This window comes from Pteropus alecto, unplaced genomic scaffold (genome assembly GCF_000325575.1).
Source record: "Pteropus alecto unplaced genomic scaffold, ASM32557v1 scaffold213, whole genome shotgun sequence".
NCBI lineage: Eukaryota > Metazoa > Chordata > Mammalia > Chiroptera > Pteropodidae > Pteropus > Pteropus alecto.
In genome coordinates, this window is record NW_006434829.1 from 279,943 (window position 1) to 298,381 (window position 18,439).

The following is an 18,439-nucleotide window of genomic DNA, read 5'->3' on the forward strand; positions in this document are numbered from 1 at the left end:
GTTCGTTCTGGTTCCCGCACCGCAGCCCCCGCGGAGCGCGCCCGGGGCAGTGTGGGCGCGGCGCTGGGCGCTGGGCCAGCCATGTCCGCGCTTCTGTGGCCTGCGGAGGCTGGGACCGTAGCATGCAGTGAGCAGTCAGTAAATGGTAGTGTTATTTTTCAGACTTTGTACTATCAGGATAAAAAGCGAGATAACGCAGCTCAGAGAAAACGGTTTTGAGAGGAGATGTGGTCCAAAGTGAGCAGTTTTCTAATCCACGGAACCCAGCAAATTACCACTCAGTGGCTTAAACAGTACAAACCTGGAAACAGGTAGCAAGGAGCTAGAATCGGATGCTGGGAAACGGGAGGTGCCGAAAGGGGAGGGATGACTAGCCGTGAGCAGCTGGGGCGGGACCTGGACTCCTGTGCAACAGCCCACACTGCCCTGTTCTTCGGGAGAGCACGTGAACAGCTTTAGGGAAACACTGCCCAGGACAGTGTCTAGCGTGGACGAGGACCGGCGTCTCTACAGGTGGTGGGAATCCAGACGTTTCTGCACAGGGGCTGTATTCACCATCCCCACCCATCTCTCCCCTGCCTGCCAGCAACACGCTGGACATTTCCGTATTTTCTCTGCTCTTTGCTTTACAAAGTAGCTCACTTATTTACATTTAGACAAGCATGGGATATTGATTGTTAGCGGTACATCTTTGAGGAAGTGGGGAATATACTTGGCTTAGCAAATAAATAGGCTTTCTTGATAAAAATATTCAGGAATCAGAATCTCGGAACTGTGGTTTAAAAAAACTAGCAATTTTTTAAAAGACGTAATGCTAATAAACAAGAATTGTTCCGTTTTGAAGATAGCTAAATTGTAATATTCTGGTCTATCTAGATGGGATCATATCTGTGGAGTTAAAGATTGTGAACAGTTTGGGATGAATCTAAGCTCTGGAATCAGAACAGGTTTAGATAGTCCTGGTGGTCCCCATCATTATCCATCTATGGTTGTACTGACTTCTAGATCCATGCATCTGAGAAGATATTTTACATTTTAAAGGTATAGTTTGTCCTGTTTCGACAAGTGTTTCTGTAACTCCAGTTAGCTCATATGCGATTGGTAAACAGAATGGTGTCAGTAAAATGTGGCATTGATGTTAGTTTATTTGCATTTTTCCCTAGGCAAAAGGATTGGAATAGAGAACGATAGGAAAGGGAGGAAAAAGCTCTGAGCTGGAGTGTTGCATGGATGCGCCCTGTCAGCTCCATTTTAAGAAAAGTTCACATGAAGAAAATATCCTATGAGCACCAGGGTCTCCCTTCCCAGAGAGGTGTACCCCAGTACTATGCAAATATCGGGTGGCAGGCTGCACTTTTCCCGTGCTCAGCATCTCTACTTCCTTGTTTTTGTGCATTAAAACAACATCTCTATAAAAACATGATTAACCACTTTGCTATATAGAAAATAAAATTTGATGTTTATAAACCAGGTAAAGGAGAAATTGGCTTAGCTTGGCTCCCTACCATCTCTAAACGCTCATATGCTGAGGCTGAATCGTGCAGCCCAACACACCGCAAACATCCTTGTTTCACGTTCCTACTCACTCACGGGAAATGTACCTTCCCACATGCGCTCATGCACTACTGTGCATAATTTACGTGAGCCTGGCACCGGGTAGTACCTACAGGGTGATCAGTGAATATTTTTCCAACTCAAAGTACGTGGCTGAAAACAGATGAATAATTCATTCAATTCATTTCTTTCAAATAACTGACATTACAGAATTTTACCTTTTAGACAACAAAAAGTAGATATTGCCTTACATTTCTATTGATCTTTAATAAATATCACAGATGCTATTAACTGAGCACTCACTGTATATATACTAAGAACCCTGTGTGCATATCATATGCATCATGTGATTTAATCATCACTGCTTGTTTTTAGCAGAACTAGAATCCATTCCAACTTGGTCGTCAAGATTCTTCCTTTTTTTTTTTTTAACATTGCACGGTGCTGCCTACTTTGTGATTCTCAAAGTGCTTTTACATTCATTGTGTCTTATGCATGAAAATCTTATATAGTAGATTGTTAATTTCATTTTACCAAGAAACAAACTCATAAATTTGGGAACTCATGTTCTAAAAATTAAAAAAACAAACAACTTTTGAGATAATTGTAGATTTTCTTGCAGTCGTAAGAAAGATCCCATACACCTTAACCTAGTTTCCCTCAGTAGTAACATCTTACATAACTAGAGAACAATGTCACATCCAGGAAATTGACATTGATACAATGCATAACACTCGTTTATGTGTGTTTATTTAGTTCTCTGTTCTATCACATTGTATACTCGAGACTACCACAGTCCAGATGTTGGACAGTTCCGCCTCAAGGATCCCTCCTGCTGTCTTTGTATGCCACAGCTGGGTGACCCCCTCCCCCACACCTTCCATAGCAGCCACACCTGTTCATCATCTCTGACTTTGTTATTTCAAGGATGCTATGTAATTGGAATCATAAAGTGTGTATTTTGGAGGGTTGGCTTTTTTCACTCCGCATAATTTCCTTGAGATGCATATATCAATAACTATTCCTTTGTATTGATGACTAGTACTCCATGGAATGGCTACAACCCAGGTTAGCCAATCCCTTGCTGAGGAATATCGGTTGTCTTCACTTTCTGGCTACAATGAATAAAACTGCTATGAATATACACATACAGGTTTTTGTGTGAACGGGCATTTTCCTTTTGGGAGATAAATGCCCAGCAATGCAGTGATGGGCTTTGTGCATTTTTAATTTCCCATGAGAGAGCAACGTCCAGGTCCGGCCATGATCATTGTCTTTATTAGTGTTCTGGTTACAGAGATGAGCAGCTGTGGAGAGTCCTGCCCCGGTCCTGTATTTTAACGAGCTGTTTTGGTAAACATGAGGTTTTTCAGGGATGTATCTACCGTGTCACACCCGGACTGCTTACACCAGCTGGACTGAGGGTTGTGGGAGTGGAGAGCAGCATGTCCAGTGAAGACTGGGTTTCCCCCCTTTCTCTCAGGGATGATGGCCCCTCTTCCTCTGCCTCCGCACTCAAGCGCCTGGAGCGCAGTCAGTGGACGGATAAAATGGATTTGCGGTTCGGTTTTGAGAGGCTCAAGGAGCCTGGTGAGAAGACGGGCTGGCTCATCAACATGCACCCCGTAAGCACCTGGGCTTTTCCTCCCCCCGAGGACCTCCTCTGCACCCCTGTGGTGGCATAGCCGTTGTTACCTGGTGCAGGAACCTGTTGTCCAGGTGGTACAGGGGGAGACGAGCTTGCTTGTAACTCTCCTACGTTGTTCCTTAACCTCAGTGGGCCATAAAGAGGCCCCTGGGAAGACTAAGGGGAGGGGTGTCCCTATCACCCATCAGACTAAAGCTTTCGAGGCTGAGGGAGAAATTGAGAGACATCCCTGCTTAGAGGCTGTTGTGTTGGGGTCCTCGTGAGTGGGGCTGCAGGGGGGGAAGGAAAGGGAGAGGGGCCCTCTCGGACTGTGTAGAGGATGTCCTTGAGCCGCGGTGGCTGATTCTCTTGTAGACTGAAGTTTTAGATGAAGATAAACGCCTCATCAGTGCAGTGGATTACTACTTTATTCAAGACGATGGGAGCAGATTTAAGGTAAACCCCCGAACCCCAAGAAGCTAAAACCCACTCAGTGGTGAGGCAGAGCTGGGCCCCAAGTGGCGAGTGTTCATTAGCTCTGCAGCTGTGCAGAGCGACTTGGGAGCTGCTAGTGTGCAGCTCCGTGAAGACCATCGGGAACATGGGCCCTCAGGGGGCCCATGTCTTAGAAGCTGGCTCAGGAAGACTGAAAGACAAGCAGTGTGGTGTCTCAGCCTTGCCCCTGCAGCGTGCGCGGGCCCTCATCTGTTGCTCCGTCTCATGAGACGTCTAAGTCAAGAGTGCACTGCATCTGAGTTGCTCCTGGCTACAACAGCAAACAGCCTGTTTTCACCATTCTCCCTTTCTCTTTCCCATCGCCCTGAACGCGTTGGTGAATCTTGCAGGTGGCCTTGCCCTACAAGCCATATTTCTACATTGCAACTAGAAAGGTAAGTCTGTGGTTCGTAGAATCAGTTCAGACAGCCTGTGCCTTCTCGTTCTGTGGGCGGTTTCAGAACTGGAAATGAAGACTCCAGACTAGCAGGCAAGGAAGGAAATATATTTCACTAATGGAAAGCCCTTTCATTATGTTCCCGATTTAGGGCTGTGAGCGAGAAGTTTCATCTTTTCTCTCCAAGAAGTTTCAGGGCAAAATTGCTAAAGTAGAGACTGTCCCCAAAGAAGATCTGGACTTGGTGAGTGTCACCTGTACCTTCCAGGGTATATAAAGCTGAGTCCACTCCACTGGGAGCGAGATGGGAGGAGGCCAAGTTCAGCACCTGTGGGTCGGGGGACAGTGCAGATGATGGGCCCTCCATGGCTGTCTGGATATCCTCTTCCATGAACTCGAGTGGCATAGTAGTGCCACATAGGGTTGGACAAGGAGCTTTGGAGTTGCCAACTCTGACAAGTACATTGACCTTTGAGTCGTTCTGCCCTTATTTTCTCTACCCAATAAAGTCCTTTTTCTCTTGAACATATGAGCACGATCTCTTCATCCGCAGCCAAATCACCTAGTGGGCTTGAAGCGGAATTATGTCAAGCTGTCCTTCAATACCGTGGAGGACCTTGTCCGAGTGAGGAAGGAGATCTCCCCCGCTGTGAAGAAGAACCGGGAGCAGAGCCACGCCAGAGACGCCTACACGGCTATGCTCTCCAGGTCAGCTTCGTTCTCGTAAGCAGAGCAGCTGGTCAGTCCACCAGGACTGTTTCCCACTCTTCCTAAGCTGATGAGATGGCTAGGAGGTGGGGAAACCCAGTGATTACGTTACCTTAACGAATGGCTCTGTTCGACGTGGATTACTTTTGAGCAATTAAGTAGAATTTCTTATGTTCTCCGTTTGTGTTAAATGGTGGCTTCCCGTGTTGTAGTTTATTTTCTTTGTTAGCTGTCTGTCTTTTCTTATGTGGGGGTGAGTTTGTGGCTCTAACACTGAGTTGCTGTTATAGTAAGACGTTCTAGATTTCTAAACCTCCCACCTTAATCAGTCTGTTTTCATGGCTTATGGTAAGTGTGAAGCTGTGTACAAATTTGATTAAATGCCTACATTTACAAAGTACATCTTCTCCAGATAACCTTGGGTATTATACAGGGAAATTCAATATAGGCCACCAAACGCTGTTCACCACACGTTTAGACATCAATAGTAATAGGAAGCAGGGTAAGAGATTAAGAAGAGGAAATCTTGGCAAATTAAAAGTTATGATGACTTCAGAAGAACTGATTATATCCTCTGGCAAAAGAAGATCAATTCGTGACCTAAACATTTCTGCACACGTCCCTCCCCCTCCTCCCCACCCCACCCCCCCCGTGGCCCATAAATTACTTTGAAGAATATTACGATGTGTAATCAGAGACTGAATCCCCAGAGTCCTGAGCCTTATCTAAAACTCATTGTCTTGTTTCCCCTTAATGGTGCATTCAATATCTGGAAGCTTAGTGGGCTAACGTTGGAGTGAATATTCTAGTGACAGTGATTTCCTGCTTGGGTAGGATAGGAATAACTATGGTACAGAAACAGTTACCATTTACCTGTCACTTAACTGTGTGGAGAGCCTTGTAACTTCACCCCAGGACACTCCTATAAGGCGGGTCTGTTATTGTCATCCTTGCATTCTTGGTGAAGAAACAAGCTCATGAGGGCCGGTCCCATTTGTAGACACGCCTCCCAGGCGACAGTTTCCTTTCTTTGTTCCTTTGATTAGGCTGTAACCTACATCCTATAAAATGCACATGTCCTAGGCATACGCTGAATTTCCTTGTGTCTGGCCTGCTGCTCAGCTAGGGAGGGTCATCTAAGGTCATTCTTAAGGGCCTGCTCTGGTCATCTCAGTCACCTCGATTTATCTTTTGAGTTTGTGCTGTGTGGACTCTGGTCCCCCCCAACTCCTAGCGGAGTGTAGTGGAGTAAGCTGCGCATGCTCTCTGTGTTGTAGCGTCCTGCAAGGGGGCGGGGCGATCGTTGATGAAGAGGAAACCTCTAAGAAGATTGCCGACCAGCTGGACAACATTGTTGACATGCGAGAGTACGACGTGCCCTACCACATCCGACTCTCCATCGACCTGAAGATCCACGTGGTGAGTGGGCCGTGGCTCGCGGGCAGTTCCTGACAGCCGGGTGGTATCGCGGGATAAATCCACCGAGACCAGGCTCACAGCTCTCAGTTAATGCACCGCACGTCCTGCAGGCTCATTGGTACAACGTCAGATTCCGAGGAAACGCCTTTCCAGTGGAGCTCACTCGCCGAGATGACCTCGTTGAGCGACCTGTAAGTTCTTGCATTTCCTCCACCCTGAATTTTCCACTGATTTCTCGAGAGAGCTAAATCAGTGCTGAAAGGTGAATTTGATTGAAAGATGTTTGCTTTTTTTTCCTTCTAATACTTTCTTAAGAGAATGATGGAATAATCATTTTCCTCATCAGTTTCTGACCCAAGAGTGGTTTTGCTTTATACCGGTGCATCCCCAGGTGACGTGAGTGTTTGAGCTAGGCTGGATCTGAATGTTTGAGGGGACGCTCTGACTTCCATTCTGGGGAGCTGATGGTGAAGTGATGTGAGAAATGGATTTATGACTGGAAGGCCTTAGTTCAGGGATAGCTTTGTAATCTTGGGAACGTCTGTTTTCTCATTTCCAAAATGAAGATGTCATCTCTAGCACAGCCTTCGGGCAGTGTTGCCATACAGGTCAAATGGGGTCAATGTACTTTAAGGAGTTTGAGGGTTCTACAGCTCTAGGCTCTTCCCATCTCCACGCCCTTTCTCACACGTTTGCTTTCAAACCATCAGTGATCGTAGTACTCGATGGGGCTCAGTCAGCCCCAAGACGCCTGTCCTACTTTCTTCGGAACCTTCCCCCTTGGCTGCTCGACTCTGGCTTTGAGCAGCTGGAGGTAGAGCAGCTGGTGGTGGGTGTCGAGAGGACCACCAGGGTCTCCAGAGCTCGGCTTAATGTGTGGCCGACGCAGTGCTACATCGTGTCCCTCCAGGATCCTGTGGTTTTGGCATTTGACATTGAGACGACCAAACTGCCCCTCAAGTTTCCTGATGCTGAGACTGACCAGATTATGATGATCTCCTATATGATTGACGGTCAGGTGAGTGATGCCTTCTGGGATGTCAGCTCCCTGGGAACACGGCCCTTGTCTGGTCCCCAAACTAGAATGGCGTCCATCTATTTTTGGGGTGAATAATGAGCAAGAAAGTGAATAAGTAAGTTGTTCGACATCCAGCCACGTTCTCACCTTCCGACAGAAACCTGAGACATCGGGGTTCTGCTCGTACGTCCCCTTGGGCAAGCTGTGGCACCTTCGGGTTGCTGCAGAGACTTATAGTAAGAGTTTCTGGGCTGAGTGGTGAGGGGCGTGTCTTCAGCTTCGTGTCTAACCCACACTGACTGCTGGTGACTTCCAGGGCTACCTCATCACCAATAGGGAGATTGTTGCAGAGGACATTGATGACTTCGAGTTCACCCCCAAGCCGGAATATGAAGGGCCCTTTTGTGTCTTCAATGAACCCGATGAGGTAAAGAGGTATCATTGGGAAACTGCCAATATTTGGGGTGAAGCAAGAGGAAGAGGCATGTTGCCTCTGATGGCCGTGGCATCCATTTGGTCTTGACTGTGTCCAGTGACGTCCTCGTGCATAGAGGGCCCGGGTGGGAGGGAGATGAAGGGCTGGTGTGAGTCTGCTTCTCCTGAACTGTGGGAGAGGGATTTGGAAGAAGCTTGAAAGGGAGAAAAGGCAGCCTCTGACTGCTGTGACTCATTGAATTCAGGTCCATCTAATCCAAAGGTGGTTTGAACATGTGCAGGAAACCAGACCCACCATCATGGTCACCTACAACGGGGACTTTTTTGATTGGTGAGTCTAATGCCTAACTTGTGAGTAACAAAGAGTGTTTGGGAGGGGACATTGCATGACACTGAATATACCTAATGCTACTGACCGGTCCCCTGAGAAGTGGTTAAGATGGAACCGGTGGTGGGGAGGGGCGCCGCCTGTGAGGAGTTCCTGGCTTGCGCGGCGTCCCCTGTGGGCAGTCGTCCCTGTCTCGGGCTAGTGTCTAACGGCCCTGTGTGATTGTCTGTCCTCCCTCGTCCCAGGCCATTCGTGGAGGCCAGAGCGGCAGCCCATGGACTGAGCATGTACCAGGAGATTGGGTTCCAGAAGGACAGCCAGGGGGAGTACAAGGCGCCCCAGTGCATCCACATGGACTGTCTCAGGTAGGCCCGCAGCTTACCTGGCGGCTCCCCGTGTCTCACGAGGGCTTTCTGTGAGTGAGGCCCAAGGCTCCCTCCTCTCACATGCTGGTCAGGTCCACCCCTCTCAAGGGGAGGAAGGTGGCCCGTGAGGAGCAGCTCCCATCCCTGGGGAGACAGCGGCGGACGACTTTGGCTGGGTCCTGGGAAACGCTCTCCTATCACGTGCTCATCATGCCACACATGCGTGTCGAGTGTCGGCCCTCAGGGTAGGGACGCCCGACCAGAAGGCAAGACCTGGTGGTGAGGTCTTGTAGCTTCCCCATCCGAGCCCGGGATGCGGCAGCCCAGCTGTGTCTCAGGGCGGCTGGGGTGTCCAGGCCGAAGATGAGCCTGAGAGGTGGCTGGAGCGTACGGAGATCTCGTGGGTCGTAACGTGAGCAGGAGTGAAGAGCAGTGGCCTTGAGATATGTGAGAGGCGAGGACTTGGGAATTTACGGATCAGGGGGCAGGGGCTCAAGCGGCGCGGGGAACAGTGGTTCTCAGGCTTGGCGTGGGCTTCGGGGCCAGGGCAGAGCTCAGGTCTCAGGTGGAAGCAGGCCTGGCAGCCCCATCCACATGGACACGGCACAGGGTCGAGGGCCATGGGTGTCCTTGCGTATTTCCTTGCTGAAGGGACCGTAGGGGAGTTTGACATCAGGGCCTGAGGGGTGGGGACAGCAGGCAGACTCCAGCAGCACCAACGGGACACACTGTGGAGGGGTTCGCGGGAGGCTGCAGGGTGCGGGTCCTTGCCCGCCTGCCTTTCCGTTTCTCCCAAGAAAAGGCTGGGGCCTGGAGCGCTGACTCCGGCTCCTCGTGTTTGCAGGCGTCCGTAAGATTAACTGGAGCACGAGGGGCTTGTGCCGCGTGGGGTCCCTGCAGATCTTTGGGTACCTGTTAGGACTCTCTGGCTTCCTGTGTGTGTCCAGCTTTGCTGCCTCTCACAGGCTCCTGGCCTTAGCTCTCGCTGTCTTTCCCAGGTGGGTGAAGAGGGACAGTTACCTTCCTGTGGGCAGCCACAACCTCAAGGCAGCTGCCAAAGCCAAGCTGGGCTACGACCCTGTGGAGCTGGACCCCGAGGACATGTGCCGAATGGCCACCGAGCAGCCCCAGGTTCATGTGCCTCTGCTTTCGCGCCTACCGGGCAACTTGGGGTATGGAGGGGGGCCGCGCTGTTGGGGGGTCGGACTGCTGGAGGTGTTGTCGCCCTTACCACTGACATTCTCTCCGCAGACTCTGGCTACGTATTCGGTGTCAGACGCAGTGGCCACGTACTACCTATACATGAAGTACGTCCACCCCTTTATATTCGCCCTGTGCACCATCATCCCCATGGAGCCCGATGAGGTCAGTGCCGCTCCTGGCCCCATGCCGTCTCAGCTCTGCAGCGGGCTGGTCCCAGGCGGCCGCTGCAGCCACGGGGCTTTGGTGTTTGGCTCAAAGGCTGGTGTCTCCTGCAGGTGCTGCGGAAGGGCTCCGGGACGCTCTGTGAGGCCTTACTGATGGTGCAGGCCTTCCACGCCAACATCGTCTTCCCCAACAAGCAGGAGCAGGAGTTCAACAAGCTCACGGATGACGGCCACGTGCTGGACTCAGAGACCTACGTGGGTGGTCACGTGGAGGCCCTGGAGTCAGGCGTGTTCCGCAGTGACATCCCCTGCCGGTTCAGGATGGTGCGCCCCCCCGGGTGTCCTGAGGCTTGGTCGGGCCCAGAAGCCACAGGGCTGAAGGAACCCCTGCACCCCCTTCTTGCCCTGTGGGCCCCTCACTGGACATCCTTTGTCCGGCCCTGGTCTAAGACACTGCAGGGTCAGCAGTTGGCTCCTTCTAGAGCATTCTCTGCAGCATCCTGCCCGAAGTGGGTTGGCATCTGTCTCACCTGTGTCCTCTCTCTGTTGTTTGCACTAGAATCCCGCTGCCTTTGACTTCCTGCTGCAGCGGGTGGAGAAGACCATACGTCACGCCATCGAGGAGGAGGAGAAGGTGCCCATGGAGCAGGTCACCAACTTCCAAGAGGTGACGCGCCGGGAAGGGCAACTGTGCATGCGCTGCCTGGTAGACTGGCTTTCAGCAGCACGTTCATAGTGCACCTCCTGTGTACTGGGGCTTGGGCACCAAGACGGGTGACTCAGGTGTCCTCTGGTCAGGTAGGACAGGACAGTGTCGTCACAGTGGATGACCCGACTTGCGGGAGGAGAGTTTTGCAGAAGAGACACAGATCTCTGGGCAGGCCATCAGACGCAGTGGTGGCTGGACAGAAGGCAGTGATGGGTCCCATGCCAGTTCACTCAGACGCTTCGTGGACAGTGAGAGGCTATTGGAGGTTTTTCATTTCCTTTCTGTTGTTAAGGAGACTTCAAAAATGATAGTAAAGTCCTAGGAATTACAGAGTTGAATATAGTGACTATACAGTCCATCAAATAATGGATAGAAAGCCGCATTTGCAAAATGTGTCACGACGGGAGACCCCGGGGGCCCCGACTGAGCTGGTCCTGTTCTTTTGGATGCAGCACAGCTCACGTCTCTATTAGGCACCTCTCAACACCACTCCTGACTTCACCCCACAGGTCTTTCCCCTTTGCCGACATGGCTCTGTGTCCTTTCCCTGTGAGTCACCAAACCTGGGGGTCGCCCTGGGGACCGTGACACATGGCCCAGCCCCCTCCAGGGCACCCACCAAGTCAGCTCCCTGCTCTGGTTTACAGTTTGCTCATCACGTTTGCATTTGAGATAACTTAGAAGCTCGTTTCTGCACTTACAGGGGTAGTTTTAACATTTCGTGCAGGATTCCTGGGTGTTTGACATTGGGAGGGTTTTCAGGCTGACAGACCTGCTCTGGGTTTATGAGGTAATGCTGGTGGCAGTCTGGCACTGCAGTTCAGCGTGGCATTTGGTCTGAGAGGGCCTGGGCTTCAGCCCACGCTAACCTCTCAACCCACCTCATTCATTGGGTGAGCATTTTCTGGGACAGAGACAGCATGTCACACACCATACCTCGGGGGCTCACAGGGGCCCCAGGAAGGGTGGCTGTCGAGACTTTGGCCAGGTCCCACACTCGCTGGCAGACAGGCCATGCTATGCGAGGCCACAATTTTATGCCATTTTTTTCTAACCCCAAAAGTTCTTGGGTGGACGCTGCTGCTTCCCACGGTGCTATCCTTACTGGGGCTCTGCTCTCTCGCAGGCCTCCTTCACCTCCAGCGCCTGGTGGTGACTTGTCCGCCCGGGACATGGTGCTTGCTTTTGTGACTCTGTACAGTCTCCCGTTTTTACCTTGGTTGCCAGCCCCCACTTCTCTCCCCTTCGATGTAGGTGTGTGACCAGATTAAGAACAAGCTCACCTCCCTGAGAGATGTTCCTAACCGAATCGAGTGTCCCCTGATCTACCACCTGGACGTGGGGGCCATGTACCCAAACATCATCCTGACGAATCGCCTGCAGGTGAGACTGACGCCCGCATCGGGGCCGAGTTCTTCCTATCTGACCCCTAATTGTTGCCTCCCCATCACCCCCACAGCCCTCTGCCATGGTGGACGAGGCCACCTGTGCGGCCTGTGACTTCAACAAGCCAGGAGCAAACTGCCAGAGGAAGATGGCCTGGCAGTGGAGGGGCGAGTTCAGTGAGTGCCAGCCCCGGGGGGTGTGGTCAGCGGGGGGCTGGGTGCTGTTCTCCTTCATGGACTCTCCTCCCGCCTGCCCGTCACCGCTCCCAGTGCCGGCCAGCCGCAGCGAGTACCATCGGATCCAGCACCAGCTGGAGTCGGAGAAGTTCCCGGCCTTGACCGCAGAGGGCCCCACCCGAGCCTTTCATGAGCTGTCTCGTGAGGAGCAGGCTAAATATGAGAAGAGGAGGCTGGCAGGTGAGCAGCCTGGTCCTGGCCATAGTTTTCCAAATCCCACGTCTCCGGCTTGTGGGACTTCGTGGGGCTGTGTTGGTGCGGCAGCGTGAGGTCTTAACTAGTCGTTGTGGAAGCAGATCAGATCATGGGGAACTAGGTCTTGCCGTGAGCTTCCTTTCTTCCCGCCTCCTTCAGCGAGTGTTCAGATACTGAAGTCTCCTTCCTGTGGTTCTGGCATGTTTGGCCCGTTCACACCGGGGCTGCGCTTCCTTTGATGTGACAAACTTGCACATGGCTTTCTCGGCTTCCTAAGCTCCTCTGTGCTCACCTGGAAAGCCAGGCTGGCTAGCTCTGTGTCTGGGAGGCTCACACACACCTCCTGTGTCCGGGAGGCTCACACACACCTCCCCGCATTGTGCTAGATTACTGCCGGAAGGCGTACAAGAAGATCCACGTGACCAAGGTGGAGGAGCGCCTCACCACCATCTGCCAGCGGGAGAACTCTTTCTACGTGGACACCGTGCGTGCCTTCCGGGACAGGCGCTACGAGTTCAAAGGGCTCCACAAGGTGAGTCTGACCTTCGAGAGGTCGCAGCAAAGTGGTTTCTGAGATGAGAGTGCTTGCTCGGCACTGTCTGGACAGTCGTGGGATGTACAAACGTCACCTTAGATTCCTGCTCTCAATTCTTCTGTGTGCACACCCAGCAGTAGGATTGCTGGGTCACATGGTAATTGGGTTTTTGATCTTCTGAGGAACTGCTGTTTCATCTCACTTTAATTAACTCTTAAGTTACTTGTTCATTTGTCTCACTTGTGAAAGTGAGTGACTGTCTCGTTCTTCAAAGTCTTACCCTTCTGGTAACTGGCACATAGTAGGCAGTCAATAAATGTCTTAAGGTTTTTGTTCTTTAAATACTGAACCTTAAAAAAACGTTTCTCTCGTTGAATGGGGAACGTGCTGACGTGTTTTTGTTCTTCTCTGCAGTTCTTTATCAGTCGCTTTTACCAGGGCCCTCCTCAGTAGCTCTGGTCTCCCAGGTCCAGTTAATAGAAACACAGGCAGGCCTGGCTCCCTTAGCCTCAGGACAGCTGGTTGCTTCATGGAAGCTGGTGACGCAGTGTCTTAAGCCCACCCTACGGCACCTATTAGCCCAGTGGAGCAGGTGGAGCTCACCTGCCAGCAAGAGGCTCCCTGGCGTGCTGGGGAGCTGGCCCTCAGCCCCTCCTTTGAGGGACAGCGTCCTGGGAGGTGCAGTCTGTCCGTGGGTGTGAGGGCCAGGGGTTGTTGTGTGCCCGCTCTGCTGGCACTGAAGATTATTGTGCTTACCTAGGCTCTGCACTCGCGATCTGTCAGCTCCTAGGCTATAGCACCTTTCACTCATCAGGACGGTCCGCGAGTGCTGGTATGTGCCAGACACTCTCCTAGGTACTGAAAATGCGTCAGCTGGGAGAGTTAGGGCAAAGTGCTCTGAGGTGGGAGGAGCATGTCACGTGTTGCGCCACTGTGGCAGTGTCTAGCCTAGCCCACAGGAAGGAAGACAGTGGGAGAGGGCATTCACATGCCCCGGGTGCCCGTGTCCGTCACCCCTCCTGCTGGCGGTCGGGCCACTTAATTGAGGTAAAATTGACACAGGGTAGGTCTTACCCTTTCAAGAGGGCAAACACACAGCGGCGTCCCCGCCACCACAGTGGAGAGAACGTTTCCATCGCCTCCCAGCACTGATATGGTGCCCGATAGGCAGCTGTGGGTCCCGGGTCCCGGTGACTACGCGCCTCCTTACCGAGGTGTTGCTGCTAATGATGTGCGCTTGGTCTCTGCCTGTCCTGTGGTCGAGAGACCCTGTGAGACGACACACTTAAGTGCGCGCTGGGTAAGAGGGTTAACTGAGCACCAGGACCCGGGCTGGGAGCCCCCGGGCCTCTGATGGAGCAAAGGTCCTGCTTCTGTTTCTGGTCTTCACACATGGTTCCAGTCACTTCAGCTCACTCTGGGCTGTGTTACAGGACGTCTGAAGTGTCCCTGTGGGCTGTCACTGTGACAGTGTATTTTCTCCTAGTCCTTGGGTTACAGAAAGTAAAACTGTAACGTGGGCCTGTTCCTTCATGCTCAGTCACCCTTCCAGGATGTCTGCCTCCCCTGGGGCAGTTCTAAGTTAAAGGTGAATCAGGACGCGGGAGAGCCAGGTGTTGCTCGTGCAGACTCTGTACGGGACAAGTCGGTGCTGCACCGTGCAGTTTCTTGGGTGGTAAGAGCGCTGTGGTCATGCGGGAGCATGTCCTGGTCTCCAGAAGCTGTGCGCTGAGGCGGCTGGTCTCCACAGCTTCCACCTGGTGGTGCCAACCGAGAGGACGGATCGAGGGGGTGTGGCAAGGTGCCAGCAGGGCCTCTCGGGGAGGCACACACGGTCCTCACACGGTTGGGTTAAGTTTTCTGTAGATTTGAAACTTTCGGAATATCGTAACCTTGGGCCTTGACTGCGGGGAACGTGGCTGGAGGAATTGAGGAGGTGACGGTTGTGCGTGGGCCTCAGGTGTGGAAGAGGAAGCTCTGCGCGGCTGTGGAGGCGGGTGACGCGGCCGAGGTGAGGCGCTGCAAGAACATGGAGGTGCTGTACGAGTCCCTGCAGCTGGCGCACAAGTGCATCCTCAACTCCTTCTACGGCTACGTCATGCGCAAAGGGTACGCTCCTGCCGCCCCGGCCAGGGGAGCTGAGGGCGCGGAGCTGGCGTGACGCCGCGGGCCTCGGTCCATGGGATACGGGAGAGGAGGGTTGGCTCGGGGCCGAGGGGACACCACGCTACCTCGGGGCATCAGGGGACACGGGCACCACGGGACGTGCTCATCAGAGCCTCCTGGGCTAGAAACAGTGGGGCGGTTGTCTCTGCCCTCTGTATGTGACTTCATAAATGTCATTGCTTGGGACATAGAGAGGTCCAAGTAGTTGCTAAGCAGCGCTGTGTGGGCTCATGAGGGATGTAAAGCCAGAGGTGGGGAAAGCAGGAGATGGTACCTTGAAGACACTGGACACTTCCGGGGTTGGGGCTGCAGGGAGGTGAGGCAAGGTGGGACCTGAGTGTGGCCTCTGGACATGACAAGGTACATGGAGTCCCGGGGGGAGGCGAGGCCTGGCCACTGTGGGGGGCGTGAGGAGGGTCAACAGGGCAGCTCTGGTGGGTGGCATAGGGACTGGGTTTGAGGGAGGGTCGCTTTGTTTAGTTTTGTTGCTTTTGAATGGCGGGGTTGGGGGCGGAGACCAGGGCTAGCACCTGAGCAGACTTCCTGGCGGAAGCCGAGCATCTGCAGGCTTGTCCTCCCGCAGCTGGAGGCGGCGCGCGGCGTGTGGGAGGACGGGGAAGGCGTGACGCGGCTGGTGCTCAGGAGAGTGGGGGAGGGTCACGGGGACACATGACCCTCTGGGCTGGTGTGGAGAGTCCCCTGAGACTGAGGTCATGCGCTGTTGCAGTGGCAGCATGCTGCCTCCTTCCAGAACTTTCTTAGGCCGACAGAGAAGTGTCTTCATCCCAGCTAAATTCCATCTTAGTTCTCCTGCCCTGCTTTTGAGTTCCCTTCCTGGAATGCTCCTCGCCCTCTTCTGACCTCCCTGGTGACCCCTGCAGAGAGCCCCTCCCACAGGCTGTGTCTGTCCCCCCAGGGCCCGCTGGTACTCCATGGAGATGGCCGGCATCGTCTGCTTCACGGGGGCCAGCATCATCACCCAGGCGCGGGAGCTGATTGAGCAGATAGGGTGAGTGCTGTGTTTGGTCAGCGCCAGGGGAGGCAGGCTCCCTGGGAGGGCCGAGCGCACCAGGACAGAGAAGGAACGGGTTGGTGAAGATGGAGTTGGAGGCCACTGAGCGTTTCGTTTGATGGGTTCATGCCAGGAAGGGCCTCGTCCACTATCTAGACTTAACACGGGCTTCTTGTACGTGGGGGCCCCAGTCCCGTTCCATGTGACCCCTTTGTCTGTTTCCCTGAAGGAGGCCCTTGGAGCTGGACACAGATGGAATATGGTGCGTCCTGCCTAACAGCTTCCCTGAAAACTTCGTTATCAAGACAACTAGTGTGAAAAAGCCCAAGGTGACCATCTCCTACCCTGGGGCCATGTTAAACATCATGGTCAAGGTGAGCCTGGGTCTCCTGGCGGGGCTGCCCTCTGGGCTGGGTCTCCGCACCACCACTGTGGTCCGGACGTGGGGAAGGGGACTCGGTGGCTCTCGCTGGCGTGCTCCCCTTCCTCGGCTCCAGCCACGCTGCCCGCCCCCCAGCCCAATGCCCGGTGGGGACGCCGTGCTCGGAAGTCTCTGCAGTGAGCCGGCGCTCTCCAGCACAGCACGCGCTTCTGCTGCTTATTTTGTGTCGTGGGATAATGTAAGCTGCACAGAAACATGACAAAAACAGCAGAATCCCTGCGCACCCTTCGGCCCGCCGTGCGACCCACGGCGCAGCTGTCAGAACTAGGGAGTCCGCGTTGGCACAGCACTAGCTAAACTACAGCCTCCGTTCCGGTGTCCGGCCGTGCGAGGACCCACACTGCGTGTGGTCATCTTTCTCCTCGCCCCTTCTAGTCTGGCATGACCAGGATACATCGATGAGTACCACTCGGGTGTTTTGTTGACTGCTCCTCAATTTAGATTTTCTGTTTTTTTCTTGTCATTAGACTGAGGTTATTTGGGTTTTTGGAGGAACACCACAGAGGTGAAGCGCCTTGTGCAGCACTGTTGGTGCGTGGTGTCAGTCAGGATCTGCGCTTGAGGTCGCTAGGTGCAGCTTTGCCACCGTGACATCCTAGGAGAGAGTCAGAGCCCACACTGGGGAGGACTTCCGCTCCCCGTTAGAGTCTGGCCTCAAAGCACCGCAGTTTCTAGGGGACACCAAGGAGGAGACATTCTGAGACTGTGCTAGCTCGGCACCTTCACTGGCTCTGTGCGGCAGTCATCACTGGTCCGGACAATGACGGGTGAGGCTGCCCCCTCCATCCTTGTCCTGCAGGAAGGATTCACCAACGACCAGTACCAGGAGCTGGCTGAGCCTGCCTCTCTGACCTATGTCACCCGCTCAGAGAACAGCATCTTCTTTGAGGTTGACGGCCCCTACCTTGCCATGATCCTGCCAGCCTCCAAGGAAGAAGGCAAGAAACTGAAGAAGAGGTGAGAACCCCACACACAGCCTTTGTGCTGGGAAAGGGAATGGACGAATGCGAGTTAACAACCCGTCTAGGAAATGGACCAACAGCCGGGATAGGGACAGACTTGGTTCTGCTGCTTGTCCTTTCTGATTCAGTTTGGAAAGCTGTTGTCGACACTGATGCCACCAGCTCTGTAGTCCACCTGTTATGTTACTTTGGAGGAATGAGCTCAGAGCAGACGGTGCTCGCTGCTGGGTGGATGCCAGAGGGGCGGGGAGGGGAGGGGAAGAAGAGAAGGAGGCGGGCGCAGGGGTGCAGGGAAGCAGCCAGCGCCTGGCCCCTTCTCGGCTGTGCTTGCGTGTTTCTAGATACGCTGTGTTCAATGAGGACGGCTCCCTGGCCGAGCTGAAGGGCTTCGAGGTCAAACGCCGTGGGGAGCTGCAGCTGATCAAGATCTTCCAGTCCTCCGTGTTCGAGGCCTTCCTCAAGGGCAGCACCCTGGAGGAGGTGTACGGCTCTGTCGCCAAGGTGGCCGATTACTGGCTGGACGTGCTATACAGCAAGGTGAGGTTGCGCCTCACCTGGCTCTGACAGTTCCCGTGGGCAGAGGGGCCCGCTGTTCCGTGGGCTCCCAGAGAGAAGGTGACAGATGAACTCGGCTAATTCTGATGAAATCCCAAAACTTGCTTAGTTCTAGTGACTCCCAGAATTTCCCTCAGTTTCTGTATCCAGTGACAGTTCTGCAAAGGAAACAAATAACATGATAATAAAACAAATTATAAGAGAAAAGTTTGCCAGCGATCACAAAAATTTCTCTGATTTTTAAAATCTTTGTTGGACCTGTAAATGCACACACAATTTCTACAGTTTAAATGACATTGCTGGCTTATCTTTAACGTATCTTATAGAATTGATTGTTATTCCTGCGTTGCTCTGTAGTCTTGTATTCCATTGAGTTTGCAGGGTTAATTTACAGCGCCGGCCCTCTGCTGTTGGTGGCAGGCGGCTTTAGGTCTCCACTGTGAGGATGGCATTGCAGCAAACACCTTGGTATAGATGTCTTTCCCTCTCCTGCCTGGCTTGCTAGGAAGAGGCTTTCTGGGTGAAAGG

General features: G+C 53.2%; 1 protein-coding gene across 3 annotated transcripts in view; it reads left to right on the plus strand.

The window, feature by feature from the left end:
* Positions 1–46: 46 nt before the first annotated feature.
* Positions 47–18,439, plus strand: part of POLE (DNA polymerase epsilon, catalytic subunit) — a 36,027-nt gene continuing 17,634 nt past the window's right edge. For 2 of the 3 annotated variants that reach the window (XM_025045510.1, XM_025045511.1), the window contains exons 1-25: positions 47–311; positions 3,038–3,179; positions 3,557–3,637; positions 4,027–4,071; positions 4,225–4,317; positions 4,627–4,781; positions 6,059–6,200; positions 6,311–6,391; positions 7,111–7,218; positions 7,535–7,645; positions 7,899–7,984; positions 8,227–8,346; positions 9,345–9,477; positions 9,598–9,711; positions 9,825–10,037; positions 10,273–10,380; positions 11,677–11,805; positions 11,882–11,984; positions 12,078–12,224; positions 12,626–12,771; positions 14,735–14,883; positions 15,857–15,949; positions 16,182–16,326; positions 17,194–17,351; positions 17,698–17,893. In XM_025045510.1, the coding sequence (XP_024901278.1) occupies positions 226–311; positions 3,038–3,179; positions 3,557–3,637; positions 4,027–4,071; positions 4,225–4,317; positions 4,627–4,781; positions 6,059–6,200; positions 6,311–6,391; positions 7,111–7,218; positions 7,535–7,645; positions 7,899–7,984; positions 8,227–8,346; positions 9,345–9,477; positions 9,598–9,711; positions 9,825–10,037; positions 10,273–10,380; positions 11,677–11,805; positions 11,882–11,984; positions 12,078–12,224; positions 12,626–12,771; positions 14,735–14,883; positions 15,857–15,949; positions 16,182–16,326; positions 17,194–17,351; positions 17,698–17,893 (3,084 nt within the window). In that variant the 5' untranslated portion in view covers positions 47–225. The remainder of the gene's footprint in view (positions 312–3,037; positions 3,180–3,556; positions 3,638–4,026; positions 4,072–4,224; positions 4,318–4,626; positions 4,782–6,058; positions 6,201–6,310; positions 6,392–7,110; positions 7,219–7,534; positions 7,646–7,898; positions 7,985–8,226; positions 8,347–9,344; positions 9,478–9,597; positions 9,712–9,824; positions 10,038–10,272; positions 10,381–11,676; positions 11,806–11,881; positions 11,985–12,077; positions 12,225–12,625; positions 12,772–14,734; positions 14,884–15,856; positions 15,950–16,181; positions 16,327–17,193; positions 17,352–17,697; positions 17,894–18,439) is intronic. The other variant, XM_025045512.1, reaches the window with a different exon arrangement.